At 42.2% G+C, this 23,974-nt stretch overlaps 1 protein-coding gene across 1 annotated transcript in view; it reads left to right on the top strand.

The window, feature by feature from the left end:
• ARHGEF38 (Rho guanine nucleotide exchange factor 38) overlaps nucleotides 1–22,564 on the top strand; it is a 118,310-nt gene extending 95,746 nt beyond the window's left edge. Inside the window, exons 10-15 of the mRNA XM_070261629.1 lie at nucleotides 892–1,014; nucleotides 3,450–3,761; nucleotides 11,773–11,916; nucleotides 12,741–12,939; nucleotides 13,087–13,346; nucleotides 21,955–22,564. Coding sequence (XP_070117730.1) covers nucleotides 892–1,014; nucleotides 3,450–3,761; nucleotides 11,773–11,916; nucleotides 12,741–12,939; nucleotides 13,087–13,346; nucleotides 21,955–22,140 — 1,224 coding nt within the window. The 3' untranslated portion in view covers nucleotides 22,141–22,564. The remainder of the gene's footprint in view (nucleotides 1–891; nucleotides 1,015–3,449; nucleotides 3,762–11,772; nucleotides 11,917–12,740; nucleotides 12,940–13,086; nucleotides 13,347–21,954) is intronic.
• The last annotated feature ends 1,410 nt before the right edge of the window (nucleotides 22,565–23,974 follow it).

Here is a 23,974-nt window from a genome sequence, read left to right as displayed (position 1 = left end):
GCCCTGTCCCATTTTCCAGATTTCTTTCGGATATCTGCTTTTGGAAGCAGATGTTTGCGTGCTTAGATGAAATGTCACACCAACAGAGGATGAAGTCGACAGGAGCAATGATTTGGGGGCAAGGTCCTATGTTCTGTAACCAATGTCACCTTCTTTCCTTGTTTATTAGCTGATGCAAAGCCTGGTTTTCCAATCAGGTTTGCTAGTTTCTTCCTAAAGCGCTGCCTTCTGTGAAAAGAAACCCAAAACTTAGTTGTAACAACCAGGGGACAATGGGAACCCTGTTCTTGACAAATGTTTCAGGAGTAAACGTCTCTTAGAAACATCTACAGGAAAGTCTATTTCCACTAATTGATTCATCAAAAATGTGAGCATCTTCTCTTAAAGAGAATATTAAATTCACTAAGGAAAACTGAAGACATAAATCAAAGAGGAGTGATTTTTTAAATAATGGATCTGTATGGGGCTGGCCGGTGGCAGAGTGCTTAAAGTTCGGCACCTACTGCTTAGGCAGCCCAGGTTCCCAGGTTCAGATGGGCACGAGGACCTACTCCACTCATCGACCGAGCTGTGGCAGCATACCACATACAAAGTAGAGGAAGACGGGCACGGATGTCAGCTCAGGGCAACTCTTCCTCACTAAAAAATAATAAATAAGGGACCTGTAGGAACGAATGCTGAAGAATGGCCAACAAGGGAATTTAAGGTGGACCCCGTAAGAGAAGAGGATGCCATCCAGAGCAGTATGAGGAAGCGACTCGGTGGGGGGTAAGGAGAGGTACTGTTCCAAGACAGCTGATTGGCCATTGGTCCTGGAGGGTTATGATGGCGACGTGCCCATTTGGATGCGTTTACTTGTACTGACTTCAGAACGCTGTTCTTGGGTTTCAGGATGCCACGCCCTTGGCTCTGCACAGTGCAATGGCGCTCCAGGAGGTTTCATGCGACAAAGACGAGGAGGAGAGGGGCCACTCAGAGGCCCCAAGTAAGGCCCCCAATCCCTGTGAGGACTTTGTAAGTTATTTTTATTCACAGATAAATGCAAATTAAACAGTAGGGTTAAAAGTAAAGCTGCTTTTCACTTATCTCTCTGGAGTTAGAAGTAAAACATTCTCTAAAGCAAATCTAAGGTCAAAATTAGCAGATTTAAACAGGAGATTGTTTTTATCATTAAATATTTTGAAGTGGATTAGTGAGGATTTGACTATAATCAAAGCTTAAGAGGGTCCCAGAGTGTGTTTGTGGGGTAGGCGGTGTCTGCGCAGCTTTCACATCCACATTTAGCTTGTCTGCACGTGATCTATCAGGGGCTTATCAACTTGGAAAGCTATGATCTTCTTAAAGGAGCCTGTGGGATGCCCAGAGTCCTAAAAAGGGGAGCGAAGACGCCCCTGAAGATGTGACTTCCGTTAACACACTATACACTGGACAATAAAGCCTTCCTGTTGGGAAAGGGCCTTGCAGAGTCATAGGTCATGTCTTCTGCTATGGGCAAAACATTTATTTTCTAAGAGTTCTGTAAAATGTACAGAATCATAAACCATAGCTTTGGAATCATAAAAACATGCTTGAGCCCAGAAAATATCTGGATGGTAAATTAGTCTAAGTAATACTAATTTTAATTCAGTATCTGTGTTCCGTAGGTATAATTATTTCACAGCACTGTTTCAGGTATTACACAGGAGCTAGAATGGACTTCATCCTCTCGAAGGCTCTTGAAAGTGGCGGTTTTCTGCTGGCGCTTTGGGTCAGAAGGATCTGCACCGAGTGGCCCTTGTGTGGAGGGTGTTTTGCACTCCTGGCCTACGACGCTCTAAATCTCAGTGAGGCGCCCCCCATCTCAAGTCATGACATTTACTGACTGTAAATTTATTTATTTGCTTAAACATGTGTTGAGCACCATGTGTAGCTTCTCTCATGGAGCATGCTCCAGAAGTTGACAGAAAGAAAAGAGAAGGTATCCTTCTCTACCTTGCATAAAACTACAAGATGACAAATTAGCTAAATTAAAATAACTCTCAGAAAGTTCAATATAAAAGTAACTTTTTTAATGGATAAAGTATATTAAACTGTTTTTAAAAATCAAATATTAAGAACTCAAAAATCTATCTAAAGGCAAAGTCGTTGTTTTAGTCTAACCATGGGAGATGCTTATTTACACATTTTGTAGAGAACAAAATACTAAAATACAATCTGATCCTTATTTGTTCCACCCACAGATCCTATGTTCAGGTGAATCAATTTATGTCACAGGATATACATGCTGTAATCGTATTGTCATACTGTGTGGACATTACCTGTAGAATCCAGGAAAGTTGGAAACACAGTAATTTATCTCAGTAGGCAGATTCTCTGCTTAGTCAAAGGACTCATTAAACAGTCTGCAGGTTTATATTGATTATCTTATAAGCTAGACATCAAATTTAATCTGTGCGGGCTATTGCTGGTTCCAATAAGAGATTGGTTTCCCCTCTCTTCTAGATTTCCCATGAGTTTAGACTGAGTTCCAGAGGCCAAGTTAATTAATGCAAGCTGCCGCTCAGATGCAGATTCCCTAGGACAATTTTTGGGATACAAAAGAGAAACCTACTTCCAAATTACCATGACATAATCACATAACCCAAGCACATATGAGAAAGGGTGAAGTTGGGGAGCCAGCCATCCCAGGACACTAGTGCACTTCAGAATAGAGGGGAGGAAAGAGAAAGAGAAGACACAAACCCAGGGCGCTCAGGCGCTGGCACGGAGTTGGGCATTTATATGAAGTTCATTTTCAATGACTCAAACCTAAAAATGTAACAATTTAAGACACAGAATCAGCATCAGCTTAATCCTTCAATGTATTTAGAGAGGAACAATAATTCTGTGGTCATTTCTATCACAGGAGCAAAATACATATATCAGAGGTATCATCTGGATAGAGGATACAATTCCACCACCAAAATTAGCCACCAGGGCATCCAGGGAACTGAGGCAGATGTGGGAGGAACAGGATGCACGCTTCTGAGACCCACTCTCTTCCTCTGATTGCCCCCAAAGGAAGGGAACGTACGGTGAATCACGTACATAGTCTTGGCGGTCGGAGGCTGGAGGTACCCCCTGCCCCACGTCCTGGGCTGGCTCCACTTGGCTCTAGGGTGAGAAACATGGGGAAGGGGAAAGTGTTGAAGGAGATGACCCCAATGACAAAACCAGTGGCCGTAGAGAGAAGGGTGGGCATATTTTGGGGGTGCAGGCTTCAACTTTGTATTCCTCTTCCTGCTCACTCTTCAGGTTCAGTGTGAGAGGCTAGAGTCGCGGTTCGAAGTCCTTGAACATCCTCTTTTAACTTGCGTGGACACTTTCCTGTCTTCCCCTGACTCCCGCGGGAGGAGTGAGCCTCCTGGTAACAGCGCTGGCGGGGTCTCCGCGGTTCCCCCTCTGTGACCGGAGTGTCTCTCTTTTGGCAGGCGGTTGGCTTGCAGAAGCTCGTTCTGACGCCGCTGTCAGCACTGCTGTCCCTGTTCCCAGGGCCGCAGAAGCTCATCCAGAAGCGCTACGACAAGCTGCTGGACTGCAACAGCCACCTGCAGCGGGCGGCAGGCGCCGAGCCAGGCCTGGCCAAGAAGGAGTACGAGGCCCTCAACGCCCAGCTCGTGGAAGAGCTGCAGGTGTTCAACCGGGCCGCGCGGGCCATCCTGTCCAACTGCCTGTGCAGCTTCGTCGCCCTCCTCGGGGACCTGACGCTGGCGGCCCGACGGCTCTACTCCACGGCGGGGCCGGTAAGCGCAGCAGGCACCTGGCCGCCCGGCCTGGGACCCGTCAGAACCCACACGGTGCCAGCAGCCCTGCTCACGGTGCGCGTGCGTATGCATGTGCGTGTGCGTGTGGTTTATTTTAACTGAAGCACTCAGATAGTCTTTCTCTCTCTTCTCCACAAGAAGCTAAAGGACAGCTTCCTGGGTCAGGTTTGCTGTGACTTACACGCCTGTCGTTCTTTTTGGAGATTCCTCTTCAGGCACCGAACACCCTTCAGCTTTGCTCCGCTCACTGATGGAACCAGCGCAGCTCTGGCGCCTGGTTCTCTGTTAAAGCTTATATTTGGTGTTCTCTTCCCTTTCAACCATGACTAAGATGTGAATCCAAAAAGAAGGCCCTCTCAGTGTAATGACAAAAATAGGAATACTATCAAACTAGGCTTTGTTATGCTTCTGTTTTCCTCTGAGAAAGAGAAGCCTGAAGTGTACGCGTGTGTGTGTTTGTGTGTGTAAATATATAGAGATCTCATTTAGCTTTCCATTAGGATATGATTTTATAATTATTTTCCTGAAGAGCAAGAAACATATTCACAACTTAATATCAACTTTAAAACAATCAGCTTGGGTTTCGGCCCTTCAGTTCAACTTTATTAGCTCTCATTCAGCTGGTTAGACATTTAATGGACAACGTTTGGAGGAAAATTAACTGTCTCTACTTTATTTTTTATTGTGTATTTAATTAACTTTTAACTCATCCTTTGAGTGAAATTAAGTTGAATAAACAGGTGCTGTGTTTACATGGCTCAAAAAGCAAAACTACATAAAAACTTATAAGCAGTCTCACACCCACTCTGTCCTAACCATCTTGTCTCCGCTCCTACCCCGTTGTTACTAGCTGATTTTTATCTACCTGGGGCTTCTTTGTGCCATTAAAACTAGATGCAAATATATACTTTTGTTTCTAGACAAAGTTAGCATATTATATATAGCACCATTTTGCAACTCGCTTTGCAACATCCTGGGGGTGCGCCCTTGTCAGTGCACAGACAGCTTCCTCCTTCCTCCACAGCTCTCCACTGGTCTACTGCGTAGCTGTACAGGAGAGTGTAACCAGCCCCCAGTTCTTGGATTACAACTTTATTGAGAATAACTCACATACCATGTATTCTACCCATTTAAATTATACAATTCCATGATCTTTTGTATATTCCCAAGAGTTGTGCAACCATCACCACGACCAGTTTTAGAATGCTGTCATCCCTCCAAAAGAAACCCTGTGCCATTAGCAGTGACTCCACGTTTCCCCCTCACTTCCCAGCCCCAGGCAGCCACCAGTCTACTTCCTGCCTCTACAGATCCGCCTATTCTGGACATTTGGTATAAAAAGAATTATACAGCATGTGGCCCTTTGTGACTGGCTTCTTTTGCTTGGCATAATGTTTTCAAGCCTCATCCATGTTGTAGTGTTTCAGCACTTAATTCTTTTTATTGCTAAATAATATTCCACTGTATGGATATGCCACGTTTTATTTATCCATTCATCAGTGGATGGCCATCTGGGTTGCTTCCACATTCGGCTATTATGAATAATGCTGCTGTGAGCACTCACGTTCTTAATGGATGCATGTTTTCGTTTCTCCTGGATCTGTACCTAGGAGTGGAATTGCCGGGTCACATGCTCACTCTCTATATTTAACCTTTTGAAGAACTGCCAGACGGTTTTCCAAAGTGGCTGCACTATTTTACATTCTCAACAGCAACGATCAAGGGTTCCATTCTCTTCACATCTGTCTTTTTTTTAAAGGGAAGCGAGCTTTTTATTTATTTTTTTTACTCTTTTATTTATTTACTGAGGAAGATTCACCCAGAGCTAATATCTGTTGCCAATCTTCCTCTATTTCGTATGTGAGCTGCTGTCACAGCATGGCCACTGATGGACGAGTGGTGTAGGTCTGTGCCCAGGAAGCCACCCTGGGCTGCTGGAGCAGAGTGTGCAGAATTTAACCACTAGGCCACCAGGGCTGGGCCATCCTGCCCCACGGGGGCTGGGCTGTCCTACCCCACAGGAGCTGGCCATTCTAGTGGGGGGAGTGATATCTCATTGTGGTTTTGATTTGCATTTCTCTGATCAGTCTTCTACTTTTAAACTTTTTAAATTGAAGTAAAACTTATAGGCAGTAAAGTGCCTCAGTCTGAAGTGTACATCTTAATGCATATTTATGTATTTATACATCTGTGCAACCACCACCTAGATCCAGATAAAAACCTTTTCCAGTTCCTCATAGGTCACCACGACTGCTCCCAGGCTGTAGCCCCCCAAAGCTAACCATTTTTCTGACCTCTGTTACCACAGACTGTTTTGCCTCGTTTGTATTTCATATAAATGGCGTCATACAATGCGTATTCTTTTATGCCATGACCTGTCCCTATTGATGGACATTTGGACTATTTCCAATCTTTCTCTGTCACAAATAATAGCAGAGTCATTTTAGAGGTGTGCAGATGTATCTTTAGGAGAGATTTCTAGAAGTGGGATACCTAGGTCAAAGGGGAAATACATACATAACTGGGCTGGTGTTGACAGAGCCCCTCCTTAAGGGTTGTTCCATTTTGGATTCCTACCTCCAACATGTGAGAGTGCTGATTTCCCTGCGTTTTTGCCAGTCTGGTAGGTTTCAAGTGTAGTTTTCATTGGTATTTCTCTAATTATTAGTGAGGTGGAGAATGATCAAGAGCCATTTCTATTTCTCTTCCTGTGAGCTACCTGTGCAAGTCTTTTCTTTTTTCTTCTATGGAGTTATTGGTCTTTTTTTTTTCTCAATTTCTAAAAACAACGTATATACCAGGGAGATGAGCCTTTTAACTGAGATGTAAATTGAGAATATTTTTTCCCAGTTTACCACTTGTCTTTGGACTTTGTGGTATTTTTTTTCATCATGCAGAAGTTTTTTTTAATGTCAAATTTATTAATTTTTCATTTTATGATTTCTAGACTTTGAGTCATGATTAGAAAGGACTTTCACACTTGGAGGCTCCAAATGAATTCACTCATGTTTCCTCTAGTATATTTCTGGTTTCATAGTTTTTATTTAAATCTTTAATCCACGTAGATTTTATCCTTGTTCATGTGAAATATGGATGCAATTTTACCTTTTTCCAAATGGCTATTCAGTTGCACTAACACTATTTATTGAAAAGTTACTTTTTCTTGTTGTTGTTCTTAATATTTTCTCAATGAAACTCAATAAATTTGCAGTTTCCTTGGGAAATCTCATTCTGAGGCTTATAGAGAGAATCTGTGTATCCCCCATGGTCGTGGAGGAAGGCAGGCTCACAAGTTCACAGTAAAGGTGAGCATTGGCAGGAATTTGCTAATCAAAAAAGACACGTTACTCTAGGTATCTTTGATTCCCACTTTCAATCGTAGAATTTTAAAGCTGTCTTCAGTGTCTGTCTTATATTATCTAAATATCTTTCACATTGCAGTCCATAGCAGAACAGGAGCAGAGAGGTACTTTGTTTCTGAGAAATTACAAATGCCCTAAAGTGGAAAGCATGTGGCAGAACCTTATGCTTGTTAAATGATTTTATTATATATTTTATATGTACCATATATATTTAAACTTTTTATCTTTAGATAATTGTAGATTCACAGGCAGTTGTAAGAAGTAATACAGGAGCCCCTGTATCGTTCACATGGTTCCCCAGTGGTGACATCTTACATAACTAGATACGTTTCTGAAAGGCAGAATTGAGCAGTGGTTAGAGGACAGGTTCTCACTAGAGTGCCATGTTCTAATACCCATCCATCGCCATATTACCTTGGGCAAATTATTTTTTCCCCATGTGTCTCAATTTTCTTACATGAATAAAGTGGGAATTATAAAGCTATGAACTTTTTTAAAGTTTGTGGTAAAATATATGACAAAATTTACCATCTGAACCATTTCTAAGTGTACAGCTCAGTATTGTTAAGTGTATTCACATTGTTGTGAAAGAGATCTCCAGAACATTCTATCTTGCAAAACTGAAACTCTACACTCATTAAACGATGACTCCCCATTGCGCTCCCGGCAGCCCCTGACGACCACAGTTCTACTCTCTGTCTCTGTGCATGTGACTACTTTAGATACCTCATAGAAGAGGAAGCATACAGTTATTTGTCTCTTTGTGACTGGCTTATTTCACTTAGCCTAATGTCCTCACGGTTCATCCCTGTCACGGCATGTGGTAGGACAGACCACATTTTCTTTATCCATTCATCCATCCATGGACATTTGCGTTACTCTCACCTCTTGGCAATTGTGAACATGAGTGTGCAAATATCTCTTTGAGATCCTGCTTTCAATTCTTTCAGATATTTACCCAGCAGTAAGATTGCTGGAACATATTGTAATTCTAATTTTAATTTTTTGAGGAATCCAAAGCTCTATTTTTAATTTTTATTTTTGTCAGAGTTATACATGCACATGATTTAAAGATTCAAGCAGTTATTCAGGTTTGGTTAAGAGAAACAATAGTCTCTCACTCCTTTTACCCCATTTCTCCTTCCTTAGAGGCGACTGCTTTTCAACTCTTTTAGCTGATTTTTTGGCATTTACCTTCATATTTTAAAACAACACTCTCATGTTGCCATTTCATTACTCTTCAATTCTAGGCACGGTACATTCCACTATGAGAAGTGAAGATTTAGTTGCTCTTCTGTCTGCCCCTGCCACAAATATATTCACACACACTCTTTCTATTTCCCGTCCAATACAGCTGTATCATAAATCTGGCTGAGTTTATATTCAGCGTTCAAACTTTTTGACTTGTGTATCAGTCTTGATGCCAGTAGGAAAAACATAACACACTCAAATGGACATCTGAAGAAAAATTTAATAAAAAACTATTTACAAAAATGAGAGTAAGGCACAGGGAAACCTTAAAGCATAGTGCACTGCGCTGGGGCTTGTTAAAGGAGGGAGCCTCACAACAGCTAGCTTGGAGGGTCAAGGGCAAGGAGTGGTTACAGGAACATGCAGAGATGGGCACGTGGAGAGTGCTCCACAGGTGCTGGGCTATCAGTCAACACCACGGAAAGGAAACTCAGGAAATAAATACCCGGTCTCACTGTCCTCCCTCACTCTCCATTCCTGTGGGTGCATCGTGTTGACTGAACCCATGTAGAAGCCAGAGCACAAGGAGGCCGTGGATACATCCTGTGTTGATCAGCCTCCCAGAGTGCAGAGCAGAACAGAAGAGGAAAGCAGGAATCTGAAGAAGCAAACAAAGGATATTCAGTACCCACAGGGAATGCTGGTTAGGGTTGAGCCATACTACATCATGATAACTTTTTCTTTCATGTGTAGTTTTTGCGTTTTCCCTAAAGTTAATAATTGTGGGGGGTTTTTTGTCAGTGGCTTAATTTTAATTTGCCTCACTTTATCTGCCAATTGACTAAATCACCTGTTAGGACATTCAGATGTATGAGGTCTTCTATTAATTGTGTCTTCTTGCCGAAATCTCTCCCAAAGCTTTCTGACTCAGTCCAGTCTGAACTGGCTGCCCTTCTTATCTGACAACTGACAATAATCCTGGGCTCACACTTCGTCCCCTTCCAGGGAACCCCTTCCCCTCTCTTCTGGGGCTCTAACGTTTCCTTATCCCCTGTTACTTGTTTCTTGCTTTCTATTTTTATTTGGGGGAGCATATTTTTGAGGCACTTCTTGAGAAAGGAAAGTTGTGAGGTTAAGATTTTGACACTGGAATATCAGAAAATGTCTATACTATCATACACTTAATTGGTTGTTTGGCTGGGTGTAGAATTCTAAGTTGTTCTTTCTGAATTTGAAGGCATCCCACTGTTCCATTGTCTTCTAGCTTCCATTGTTTCTGTTGACAACTCTGAGGTCCATTCTGATTCTTGATCCTTTGTATGAACTTACTCCCTCCTATCCCTTTCTAAAAGCTTCTAGAATGTTCTTATTGTCCCCATCAGTCTGACATGTAATGACAATGTACCTTGGAGTGTAGGATACTTGGTGGGATCCTTTCAGCCTGAAAATTTGTCTTCCACTCTAGAAACATTTTTTGAATATTTCACTGATGATTTTTCTCTCTTCCTTTTCTCTTTCAGACCCTCTTGGGTTGTTCCTCTAATTTTGTTATTTTCTGTCTCATTATTACTTGGCTCTACTTCTCAAGAAATTTTCCTAAATTAATCTTCAAACCCAACTTTTGATTTTTCATTTCTGTTCTCATAATTTTAATTTTTACGAGTTTTTTGTTGTTGTTTTCTTAAAATTAAGACAGCCTTCCTTCCTTCCTTTCTTCCTCACTCTGTCCCTCCCTCCCTTCCTTCCTTCCTTCCTTTTTCAGGGAAATATTCACCCTGAGCTAACATCTGTTGCCCATCTTCCTCTTTTTTCTCCCCGAAGCCCCAGTGCATGGTGGTATACCCTAGCTGTAAGTCCTTCTAGTTCTTCTATCTGAGCCGCTGCCACAGCACGGCAACTGACAGACAGGTGTATGGTTCTGTGACTGGGAACTGAACCTGGGCCACTGAAGCAGTGAGAGCGCTGAACTTTAACTTTAGGCCATCAGGGCTGGCTCAGGTTGCTTTTCTTTTCATCAGACCCTTTCATGTTAGAGGCATGCTTCAAAAGTCTGATATACTTGATCACTCATCAGTGATAAAGAGTTGGGGACTAGTTCGCAGCATTGACACATAGGTAGGAGTTGAAAACTATAAGCTTCAATATTGTGTAGAGAATCTGTCTGTCATTTCATTTGGAACCCCTGATGATAGCATCTTTAGGTCTCTCCTTTTGGGCTGGTCAGAATCTCCAGGGATGCCTCAAGTCCTCTGACTACAGGGTAATGGTGACTGCTGTGCCTGGCTAGGGAGGTCTCTGGATCCAGTGTCCATCCACTCGCTTATTTACCCTCTTTCCAATGTGGGTCCCCTGACCTTATCTGTGCCTAGTGTCCCCAGTCTAGACACTCTCTGCTTTACCATTTGCAGAAAAGAAAACTTTGTCTTCTGCTAAGGTAGGGAAGAAATAATCACCCAGCTTCACTGAAGAGGAGAAAGAATCTGGAGATCCAACTGCTTCAAAAATTGTTTCAGTTTTCTATAACTGTGTAGCAAATTACACCAAATGTGGTGGTATGAAACAACCAATAGTTACTTATTGTCATTGTCTGTCATGGTTCTCGGGGTTCACTGGGCTCAGGTCAGTCATTCTCAGTGTCTCTCACGAGGTTGCAGGTGGATAATGTCTGGGGCTGGAGTCATCTCCAGCCCATGTCTGGGGCCCATGTCTGAGGTTGGTGACGGGATGATGATGGAAGACTCAAATAGCTGGGGGCTGGAACAGCTAGGGCTCCATAGACACCCCATCCCTCTCTCTCTCTGATGTTTCAACATGGCCTTTTGCTATGGCGGCCACAGTGCAGCTGGACTTCTTCCATGGCTACCAAAGTCTCTCAGAGTGAGTGTCCTCAGGGAAAATAGCAGAAACCACACGGTCTTTTTAAGCCTAATCTTGTAAGTCAGACAGCGTCACTTCCCTTGTTCGATTCATCTCAACAATCTGTCCACTGAGGCAATCCTAAAGGCCCACCCAGTTTTGAGAGGAGGGGACACGGACTCCATTTCTTGATGTCAAAGAATTTGCTGATTTATTTTAAAACCACCACACGCTCTTAACCAAAGCTTTTTTCCCCCTCCCACGAGCCCACCCTACCACACTGAAGCTGCCTACTGCTGTCGATTCCTTAGCCTTTCTTCCAAAATTTTATTGCTATTTTCTTCTCTGTTCTTTTTATATTTAGGCTTGAACCTTTAAAAGAATTAGCCCTGATATTTTAGTGGGGTTTCCAGAGACAGCAGACTAGATCATTTTTATTTAGAAGTTCTAACATTGCCCTGATTTTTTGCTGTGGAGCTATCTTACACTCTCGCAACTGCTCAGCACAACCCTACTAAATTCAGTACCTAATAAGATTAAGTAGTTGTCCGGGAACAATGCCATCTTATTTCTACCTACAGATACCACTGTTGGCTTCAACCATCTGTGAAATTCAGAATCGAGTACTAGAAGAGGTTCAAAATCTGAATTTTGTAAAGGACAACAGTGCCACCTTTATTGAGAGGAAACTTAGTTTTGAAAAGAAGAAGCCTGTGCAAATTCCGGTGAGTTTGGTAGGATTCATGACAATGATGGCTATCACTTCTTTGCCTTGTCCAAATCATAGTGTATTATTTTCCATATCACTTATCTCATTCTAATCACATATAATTTACCTACTTATTATATATAGAATTTCTTGTCTACTTCTACCGCCTATACTATGAGCTCTGTAAGGTCATAGATTTTTTTCTGTTTTGTACATGATGTATTCTAAGCACCTAAAATGGTGCCTGACACAAGGTCGGTACTCTATAAATATCTGTTGAATGAATGAACAGAATTTTATAGACCAAAACCGTATAGTTCAACCCTTTCATTTCTCTAGATAAGGAATCTCAGCCTCCAGAGATGAAGTGGCTTTCTCAGAGCCACTTAGCGGCAGAGCTGGGACGGGCTCCAGGCTTCTTGACTCTTGCCTAATTTACTGACATTATTTCCAAGAAAAAGACATGCACGTGTACAATTTACTTAATTATATATTACTTAGCAAGTGCTTAATCCGTAAGGGATTGTCTACAGTATGGCAAAGAATTAAAAAGTTGTCCTAGCCAAGAGGGATTAGAACTTCTGCTTTCTTATTTCCCGTGAGTTTTCTTTCTTCTCTACAACACTGCCCTCATGTGCTAACCAGAGAATTTTTCACCGCTTAACTCAGCTGGATACTTCACACTAATAACCCAAACTATGCCATAACATAATATAGAAATAATCCCAAATCAGTGTATGGCTTCAACATTTAAAACATCTCCAGAGAAGTATTTACCAACTCAGTGAGGATTTTATTATACATTTTATCTAAACCAAAACTTTTCCTTACTTCTCCCAGCCAGAAGCGCCACGTCAAACTGACGCTCATCGCTCCAAACTTCTGTCCACATACAGTACAGAGGAACTATACCAGGCCAAGCGCAGGTGCAACGCTACACAGGAATATGACATCAATCTCCTGGAAGGGGAGTTGGTGGCAGTGATGGAACAGAAGGACCCACTGGGGAGCACAAGCAGGTGGCTTGTGGATACAGGACGTAAGATTTTGCATAAGATACACACAACTACCACCTCTTTTCAAGTTGAGATTTTCCCAAGGGCCTCTGTGTGCTTCTCTAAGCACAAATGTTTGGAAAAAGTATACGAATGACCTTGTTTCTTCTTTCTTTTTATTTTGCATCCAGTTATGAAAGGCTATGTGTACTCCTCCTTCCTAAGACCCTACAATCCAGCAAAAGTGCAGAAGGTGGATGCTGAGCACAGGTTCTGTGATGACGACTTTGATAACATCAGCCTCTTTGTGTCTTCACGGCCAGCTCGTGACAGTGTCACAGGCACCCCAGAAGGTAGCGTGAGTGACAGCAGCTCATCTCTTAGTGGCACCTGTGGAAAGTCTGAGGCAAATGGCACTGACGCTGACAGTTTTCAGGAGGTAGATGAACAGGTAAGAATTTGAGCCTTCATGTAAAAACGCTTGGCTGTTCAAATCCTGAAAGACGTTCCCTGAGGGTGCTCTGTCTCTTGTAAGACATAGTGGAAGAGCTCAGCTTTGACATCAAGGAGACCTAGCTCTGTTGCCACTTAGTCTCTGTGCACCTTCTGCAAGGAGCTTAATTCTCCGAGCCTGTTTCCCCAAATGAGGAAAAGAGGACAATAATTCCTACTTTGCAGAGTCGATGCAGAGGATTAGCGATAATGTGACTATGTAAATTACCCAGCACAGGGCAGACACTCAATACACGGTAGCTGTTGCTATTACTACTCTGCTGCTAAGTACTTAGAGTGAAGCAAGGATGGACTTTTTTTACTCCCTCATCAGAGGAAAACAGCTCGGGACTGCACAGACTGCGCCATCAGTAGCAGGCGGAAAACTGTCCACGGTTCCTCTAAAAAGCAGTTTCTTCATCGAGCTACCTGGGGATTGGCTGTTTTCAGTTTCTTGTATAATGCCACAAACTATGTGCTGAACTTTAAGAGCTGCCTTTCCTGCGCTGCACCAGTGCAGAGGGGATTGAGATAATCCTTTCACAAGGTAAATTAACTATGATAGTGTAGGGTTCTTTTTGCTATCTCAGAAAGTTTCAAGGTAAGTAAGTGTTAATCCCCCAGTGGTGACCAAGTAGCTGGTTCCTCTCATCTGTAGTGGCTTTTTATTAACTAATTTACTTTTTTATAAGGGTGATATATGTTATTTGTGAAAAGTTAAAACAGCAGAAAGACACATATAACTTAACAGTCAGGGTCTTTACCCCTCCTCCTAGTCCTCCTCTTGAAAGACAACACTGGGGACATCTTTTCAGTCATCGTCTGCCTACAACAACAACTAGATTTATATGATGAGGACACAGCGTATGTGTTACATACTGGGTTTTGTTTCACTTAATATATTTTAGGAGCAATAGTACCTGAATATCTACCTTCTTCCTCAAAAAATTCTGCGTAGTCATTTATTTTGTGGATGTGTCATAATTTATGTAACGGTTACCCTAATAATAGACGTTTAGTGTATTTGGGGTTTTAAAAATTTCAAACAATATTTCAGGCAGGGTCCTTGCTCACCTATTTTTGTGCACGTCTAGGAGTCTGTAAGTCTGTAAGGCGAGTCCTGACAGCACTGCAGGGTCCACGGGCTGCGGTGTGAAGTCTTGGTAGACGTGCCACACTGCTCTTCCAAGACGCTTATCTACTTTTAGTTTCTTCCATTGTTAGTACATTGATTGCTGTCCAGTGCACGACTAATTCTTTTTTAAAAACATCTTCATTAAGTTCTCATTGATATATCATAAATCTCATCCATGTCCCATGTACAGGTCAATGACTTTTAGTATGTTTACAGAGTTGGGCAACTATCACCCCCAGCCAGTTTCAGAATGCTTCCTCCACCCCAAAAATCCTTTGCACCTATTTACAGCTGCTCCTCTTTCCCACCCCAGCCCAGGAAATTGCTAGTCCACCTTATTTCTCCATAGACTTGCCTTTTTGTACATTTCGTATTAATGAAATCAGACAGCGTGTGGTGTTTTACAGCTGGTTCCTCTCACTTAGCATCATGTCTTCGAGACTCATCCATGTTGTGGTGTGTATATGTACTTTGCTGCTTTTTATTGCCTGACCGTATTTCCTTCTATGGATACAGCATATTTGGTTTATCCATTCACCAGTCAATGGACATTTTGGGTAATTCCTATTATGAATAAGGCTGCTATTAACATTTGTGTACAAGTCTTTGTGAGGATTTCATTTCTTTTGAGTAGATACCTAGGAGTGGAATTGATTGTTGGTATGGTACATTTAACGTCTTAAGAAACTACCAAACTGGTTTTCAAAGTGACTGCATCATTTTACATTACCCCAGCAGTGTATGTGGGAGTGGGTTGCAGTTTCTCCATATCCTTGCCTTTTTGTCCTTTTGATTGTAGTGATCTCAGTGGGCGCTAAGTTGTATCTCATTGTGCTTCTAATCTGAGTTTCCCTAGGGACTAATGCTGTTGCGTATCTTCATGTACTTATTAGCCACTCCAGTATCTTCTTTGGTGAAATGTCTTTTCAAATATTTGCCCGTTTTAAAAACTGGGTCATTTTCCTTCTTATTATCTGGTTGTAAGAGTTCTTTATATACTCGGGATGCACGTTCTTTATCAGATACATAATTGCAAATACTTTCTCCCAGTCATGACTGATTCCTCACTCTTCTGGACACTACTATGTGCTCTTATCACTCCTTGGTCTTGAAGTTTCAAAACACTATTTTTCTGTTACTTGTTCACTCTCTTAGTTTATTCAGGGTTTCTAGATGACAAATTTATATTATAATACCAACTGATTAATGAATTTTTACCAGTGAAATCCATATACATGATTAAGTGTCTTGGCAGACTTTACCAAAACCCAGTAACCTAGGAGGACAGAAATTTGAGAACCAGATTTGTGAAGACACCCTGCACCTGGCTTGGTGTCGAGCTCTGGTTCTCACGTGGCTTTACGGGGCCTTCTGGCATCCGTCCCTTGGGGAGGCTCTCTCAGCGTGGGATTTGTAGTCTAAAACTGTGTCCAGTTCCTACGAGCTGCTACTGCTGAAAAATTCTCTGTCAGTGATCCTGTCAATATGTATCATGCGAATTAGGTCCATTAAAGTTTCCATTACCAAGAGAGGAAAAAATGAGATAATTTTCTTTTGCTCAAAATAGAAAGTGTATTGATGGTATCTCTCCATAAAGTGCTATTTGTTTTCCTTTTCCTCTGAGTTTAGAGCCAATTCAAAATAGACCTTGGTGCCAGGGACATAAATGTAAGTTTTATTACTAATAAAGCTGGACTAGAAAATACAGCTTGGATCTGTGGCCACAAGGGATCCCTGAATACCTCCCTCTGAGCTGAAATAGCCCAGACCAAATTGCAGGCCTCGCCTGTGTGTGGGCACAGTCTGTCCCAATAAACTCGCTGCTAGGTGAACAGGCTGCACCTGTTAGAAACCCCAGTACAAGGGAGAGGAGAAGACAAGGCCACATAGGAACATTTCCTTAGATCTTTATTCCAGCCAGTAGACGTACACAAGCCAGTGGTTTTCAGACTCTTCCGATCACACGACTACCATTCATCACTTGGAAACAGAGGGAAGCCTTGCACGATCCTCCTAAGCCTTGCCAGAGAGCTGATGTTTCCATTCCGTTGGCTCTTAGAAAGTGTGGAGAGAACGGTCAGCACCCATTCTTTACCACTAATGTGGATTTGTGGTGTGACAGTCTAAGAGACCAAGATGCTACAGAGGTCCCTGTAAGGTGACTGAAATGTGGGAGTAAATCGCACTATCTTTGCCAACAGTGAGACTCCACTGCATTTTGTGACATGCACATCTGAGGTACCGACCCCATGCAGCGGTTTTCCATGTGGCTGTTTAGACTTCTGTTCTTGATTTTATTGTATCACAGGGACATCGACTGAAGCCTGTGCTGGCTTAACTGGATGCCACTCTGGGTCACCATTTCTTCCCCTGTCCTTTCCTACTGTGGCATCAACACTTTTTTGCTTTTGTCCAGAATTGCAGTAGTCTGTGGCCAAGGGGTGTTGTGGCTGTAATCCAGCCTTATTGAGGACTCCAGCGGACCCTGACAACAAGGACGGGGGGAGGGTAGCCTTGGACTATACGTGATATTCTGAAGTCCAGAGCTCTCCACAGGTTTTCAAAGGGAAATTCTACTTAGAAAGGTTAGAAGCCACTGCTCTACAGGCTTACCTTGCTGTCCATTCTCCCACCCAAGCAAGAAAGACTGTTGGACAAAGCGCTTCCAGCACTTTCTAGAATGGCTCTAGTGAATCAGAAGTCTTACAGGCAGAGTGGAAATAGAACTTATCTGCAGTGGGACACTTCTGTTGAGTGTCTACTGGATGAGACACTGTCATAGGTGTAATTCGGAGCTGTGGTCACTCTGCTTTTGAGGCCTCAGACCCGGTCCATTCAGAGTCCTCCATGCACATCCCTCCCAGATAGCACAGACCTTCTCTGATGTTCTAGAAGCTCCCCAAACAATGACCCAGAGCCTTTGTAGAATAATGAGGATGCGCTAATGGATACTCACAACCTGGCAGTACGATTTACACTAAGGGACTTGGTTTTTAACTTCTTTACTCCTTACTTTATGCTGTATCAAAGAATATAACAAAAGCAGTCAAATGAATGTCTTCCCATTCTAAGGTATTCTCCCCTTTCCCATCAAATAGTAATAGCATGATCTGTATTCATTTTCCATGCTGCATAAGAAATTATCACAAACTAAGGGGCTCAAAACAACACACATTTATCATCTCACAGTCTCCGGGTCAGAAGTCCAGCACAGCTCAGCTGGGTATGCTGCTTGTCATCTCTCATGGCTGCAATCCAGGGGTTTGCTGGTCTGTGTTCGCTTCTAAATCTCAGAGCTCTCTTCCAAGCTCATGGTTGTTGGCAGAATTCAGTTCCTTTTGCCAGGACTGAGGCCTCCATTTCTTGCTGGCCCTCAACTGAGGACCACTTTCAACAAGCAGAGGCAGCTCTCAGATCCTGCCACGTGGCTGCCTCTGTAGACAGTTCACAACATGACTGTTGGCTTCTTCAAGGCCAGGAAGCGAGCATCTCTCTGGTTTCAAATCTCCCTTCAGAGAAGGCCTGGACTCTCTTTTAAAGGGCTCACCTGATTATGTCAGGCCCACTCAGCACAACCTTTGACTAACTCAAAGTCAACTTATTAGGGACCTTTGTAGGCACCTCTGCAAAATCTCTTTAGCTTCGCCATATAATGTAAGCTAATCACAGGAGTAAAATCCCATCCTATTCACAGAGGGGATCATATAGGACATTCAGCATTCATCCTGGCGTCCCTCTTAGCGTTCTGCCAACCACAGTATCTATGATGCCTTGTTTGGAAGCAGAATGTTGGGCTAATGTGACGCAATGTACTTCTCAAAGAGGACCAGGTTTAATAATGGCTAAAACCCAGTTTTAGATGGAAGTTCAGTGTCTGAGAATCAGTGCTCTTTTCTTTTTCCACATAAATAATCCCAAGAACCTAATTTCTGACTTCTAAAAAGTTAGTTGTTTTGCCGCTGACCCTAAATTCATTTTCTGGTCCACCATCTTCACATTTTCAACAACTAACGGTGGTGATGCTCATGCCCAGTATGTCACTGTTTAGGCAGTGCTGTAAAAGCCAGCAGGCTGCACTGTCATGTGGTTAAGTCGCCATCAAAATGATGCTTTAGAGAGCTACTTATTGATGTGAAAAGACTTTGAAATGTATTTTGAAAGGAAAAAGCAGGTTGCAAAAACTATGTATACTATAATTAATGTTTATTACCACTTCAGGTAGGTAGGTAGAAGGAAAAGAGGAAGAAGGAAGGAAAGAAATATTAATAGCAGTTCAGTGTGCTTTTTTTTTGCTTACTTTTATTTTATTTAAAATTATTTATAAAAACTACTCATGTAGTAACAACACAGAACAGTTAACTGAAGAACATGAAAGCTTGTTCCTGGAGGGTGAGAGAGAAGAATGAGCATTTTTCAGGCCATATCGCTATCTTGGCTTCCTGAGCTACATGTGACATAATGCCATAAATGCTGGTTTTGTAGATTTTTGGTGTTGGAAAGGAAGATTAAAATACATTATGATTTTTGTTGTTGCTAATTGGAGAACTTGGATGAAATCAACAAAATGAAATTCCATGAAGACAGGTGAAGCAGCCTCCGAGGGAGGAGTAACCGGACGCACAGACACAGAGCGGACGCTGGACCGCAGTGCTGCCACAGGCGCCCAGTGCTCATAATCAGTGGTGACAGACTGGGTGTGAGTCCATAACACAATACAGTGTGGTATAGAAAAAGTAAAAGCTGTGGAGAGCTGGGCTGCGCTCACAGAACACTGAACACAAAATGAGCCAGAGATTTACAGAGTGCAAAGAGGCAATGAATAAAATACATTGTAATGATGCCAAGGAAAAGGAGAAAAGGATCAGATGATTACGGCTTATATTAATACAATTTTTATCATTGAAAGTTAGCAAGATGCAGCCTAGAATTAAAATATTTTTTAAAAATGAGAACTCCTTCAGCTTTTAAATCTAGAACAGGTTGAAAAATTCTAAGTTGCAGTCTAATGTTATCAACTGCTGTCTCTTTAGAAGCAGACAATTCCACTTTGAGTATCCGTCTCATGTTGAATGGAGGCATAAACATATTATATAAAAACTGAAAAACGCCCATCCTAAACTAATTCTGGACCATGATCATCTAAAGGATTGAAAGTCTATGTTGTAATTTTGTACTTTAAATTTACAATTTCATGAGAATCCATATTTAGCATTTAAAATGTAAGCTTTGCTATAATTTCATGCCAAGTAGATCTAGGTGGAAGATTCTGCATCCCCGAGAGAACTCGTGCCAAAGTGGAAGGCCACCAAACACTCGGGAGCCGTGTCTCAGTAGGTGTTCCAACCTGCTCAAGAATCCACGGCTGCACTGGGAGAGCATGTGCACCGTGGACAAAGACCACACAGGATGGCTGGCGACAGGTAACGCGAGCTCTGACAGGTCATGCAGAAGCTGGATGGCAGCACAGCACAGTCCCGAAAGCTTTTGCAACCCAGATCTTCCGCTCTGCTCTGTGGATCTGTGAAGCGTTTTCACTTTCTAAACAGCAACCGAAACAGCAGCAGCCAACAGATTTGAGACTTCAGTCTCTTTCCACAAGAACATCCTCTGCACATCCTGCTGGAATTGAGTTTGCTTCCTAAAGTATCGTGAGAACTGGGCCAGGCACAGGACCACGTTAGAAGCTTGGTCCCAGCAGCACTGAGCAGCAATGTAGTCAAGGGCACGTTGCTCCTCCAAGTCCCAGCTCACAGGTTGCTGAGGACAAAGCACGTGTGACCTGCAAACTGCCGTGAGCTCTGTGAAAGGTGGCTGTTACTGCTACCTCCCCATGGCTCGAGAATTCACAGCGCCCCTCTTTTTGCTTTCTCTTTGACTTTTTTAAGTTTCAAAGTAATCCATGTCCAACAATCTGTCTTGTATTTTGTGGGATACAAGATGTTCTCTTATACATTCTTGTATGACACCCAAGGCTTTCAGCCTAACTTTCGAGTCAAACCAACATCTATCTAAATTCCTACTGTGTGTGTACCCTGAAGAGGCCAGGGGAGACCCCGAGGTGGAGCTCACGTGAGTTGTTGAGGTGACACATGAACCACCGGTACCAGAGTTGCATCCAAGTTAAATCGCAGTTCAAGATCTAAAGAACCACTTACCTGTAATCACACTGCCCCCACACTTGCCCACTCTCTTCCTGCTCAGTGAAGTCCCCGCGTGTCTCCTAATTTCCTCCTCACGCCAACCCTGGGTGTCGAGAACGTTCGTCCGCTGGCCTTTCCCGCAGCACCCTGTCCCCACGTGTTCATCTCTGTGCCTATGAACGCGGCACGTCCACTCCCTTCATCAGCTTCGTCACCTATTAAAGGTTACTTCTTTCAAAAGCAAGCTCACACTTAGCTGATGTGTCACCTGCATGTGTAGGGTGGGTTTTTCTGGTTTGTTTTTGGGTTTTTTTTGTGGGGGCCTTTCCTGGGGCATTTTTTTCCCTAGCTGGGTGTAAGCATTCTGATAACATAAGATCTGGCACTCAGTAAGTACTTAATAAGTTTTGATTATATGAATGAATAAATGTTAGTCAATTGCTTAATTTTACACCGTAACAACATTTTTATTATCAGTCTTGTGATTTTGGTGAAAGAGGGACTCAGCACGTGTTCAGGTGCTTCTTATGCATCTAATGATCATCAAGTGTGCTTTTGAAGTTAGAGAAAAATTCTTTTGACTCATATGTTTTATTAGTTTCTTCTAGGTCACTTAAAATAATTTAAAAATTTTAAATTTAATATACTTTCATTACAAAGGTTTAGAAAATAGGAAACAAGTAAAAATGAAAATCACCTAATTCCACCATTCAAAGAAACTAACAATATTAGACTTATATTGTACAACTGAATTTATATCTTTTTGCTTACTATTTTATCATAGAATTTGCCCGTTATTAGTCTCAGAAAGCACCACTTTTAATGACTACAAATTTCCTTAGTTAAGCGTCTAGAATTTAACTATTCCCCTCTTGCTGAAGCTATGTTATTCCCATCCCCGTCCCACTTCTCACCTTACAAATGGGTACTGCAGTAACATCATTGTGCAGAAATCTCTGCCAATGTTTCTATTTCTGTAGAAGAGATTCTTAGAGCTATTATTGAATAAAAAAGAATTAACGTCTAAAAAGACTTTAATAGAAACTGCCAAATCGCCTCCAAGCATGGACAGTTCAGACTCCTCCCAAGAGAATGCTAAGAAGGCCCATTTCACGCTCTTCTTATCGGGGCTGTTCCTCAGCAAAATAAATCCAACAGGAGGAGTTCGGGAATGTGATTTTGAAAAAAATAAGAAAACTTGAGCATTCCTTCTAAAAGCTTGGAAATCTTTATTATGTTTGTCTCAACTTTTAGGTTCTGCTTTTCATGATGTCACTTGCTTCTCTGTCTAGATTTTCTATGCAGTTCACGCCTTTCAAGCACGGAGTGACCATGAACTCAGCCTTCAGGAATACCAAAGAGTTCACATACTCAGATTTTGTGACCTGAGTGGCAACGCAGAGTGGTGGTTAGCTGAAGCTCAAGGGCAGAAAGGCTACGTGCCAGCTAACTACCTGGGCAGGATGACTTACGCGTAGCAAGACAAGCCTTTGACTGTGATTCCTGCAAGGTGCTGATGGACTGCCTCACAGAACTGACACGACAACATGCTGGCCTAGACGTCAAGAAACCGCCCAACTATAGGACCTGATACTGTATCAGGTTTTAAGAAAGACTCTGCTTCCTAACAAGAGTCTTTCAAAACGCATTACGAAGAGCACATGTTGATGGAAACACGAAACAAACAGCCTGAGTGCCAGCTGTTGCCGACCTGAAGTGGAGATCTTTGAAAGGGTGGACGTCTCCATCACCAGGAAAGGCTGGGTCTAAGGATAGGTTTCTTCAGTTTACTCTATTATGTATTTTGCCTCAAATGTTTTTGTTTTCCATATTTGTCACTCTTTTCATATGCTTGCACATATATATATATACACACACATGCCATACTGACTATATGGTTTATATATATGTAGTGTACCATATGATATGGATTATACACATATATGCATAAACCTGGGAGCATACTAAGTATACCTAAGAATAGGAATTGATCACCAGCCAACCAGAAGTCTTTGATGTGGAGCCTCATTTTGTTGTTGTTTGGCTTGAGGATTCACCCTGAGCTAACATCTGTGCCAGTCTTCCCCCACTTACATATGGGACATCACCACAGCATGGCTGATGAGTGGGCTAGGTCCATGCCCTGGATCAGAACCTGTGAACCAGGCAGCCAAAGCGGAGCACATGGAACTTCAACCACTCGGACATGGGGACAAGCTTGTGGAGCCTCTTTTCAATGTATGTTTAAGTGAAAAAAAAAATCCTTGAATAACATGGTAATAATATCTTAACATTTACTGACTGCATACTACATGCTATTGTTCTAAATGCTTCTATGTGGTACTTATTTTATACCTTATGAGGAAACTGGCCCAAAGGTGAAGTGGTTTAGCCCAGGTCACAACTCTAGTAAGGGGTAGGCCTGGGGCTCCACCGGGTCTGGCTCTGGGCCCCAACCTAGTGCCACGCTGCAGTCACTGTGCAGCAGCATGTGCAGCTGCTTATTGGCAGAGCATTACTGACGCAGGGGAGCGACGTTGAGGAGGCCCACTCTCCTCGCAGCCCCACATGTAAGGACTGACACATTTTTCAAAATCAAGGGCTACAGGAACTTCCATATTAGCCTACAGCAAATGAAGTAGCTAGATTTATTTTTATTGTTTTGCTTACACATTTTTGAAAGTGTAACTGTTTAAAAATGATCCTACGTGATCCCTAATGACACTTGAATGAGGAAATATTCTGGATCGCTCAGTCATATGGACGATGAACAGGGAATGTATTCTGTGCTCTGAGCCAAGATTAACTGTTTTCAGTTGCAGTCTGTATGCAGACAAGGCAGGCACTGAGGAGACCGCCTGCTGGAACGCAACGTCCCAGGACACTGAACTTTAACTGGACAGCTCAGAGCTGTCCCCTAAGAGTTCAGGCATATTTTTGTCAGGACATTTTACCAAACTAAAGATGCTTCTTTGGAACAGAAAAGAGATTAAATTTGACTTAATGACTTCCTTTAAAAACCGTGGACTTTGTCCACATAAAATGTGCTAATATGACATTAAATTTTAAGATTTGATTGCTACTTTTTGAAAGATTTGATGTCTGTAATGTATACTGTTACATATATTATGGAGGAATTCAAGTAAAATGAAGAGAGATGCTGACTTGAACATACATCTATGACGTACAAATTCATAATCATGATGACATCTGCATGATAGAGAAATTTGCATTTTATATTATTCCTAAAATTCTTAATCTAAATATGGTATTATGAAATTCCACTGGTAAGTTGTTTTTGCATAAAATATT

The sequence above is a fragment of the Equus caballus genome, chromosome 2 (genome assembly GCF_041296265.1).
Source record: "Equus caballus isolate H_3958 breed thoroughbred chromosome 2, TB-T2T, whole genome shotgun sequence".
NCBI classification, from domain to species: Eukaryota; Metazoa; Chordata; class Mammalia; order Perissodactyla; family Equidae; genus Equus; species Equus caballus.
This window is presented reverse-complemented; position numbering and strand designations above follow the sequence as displayed.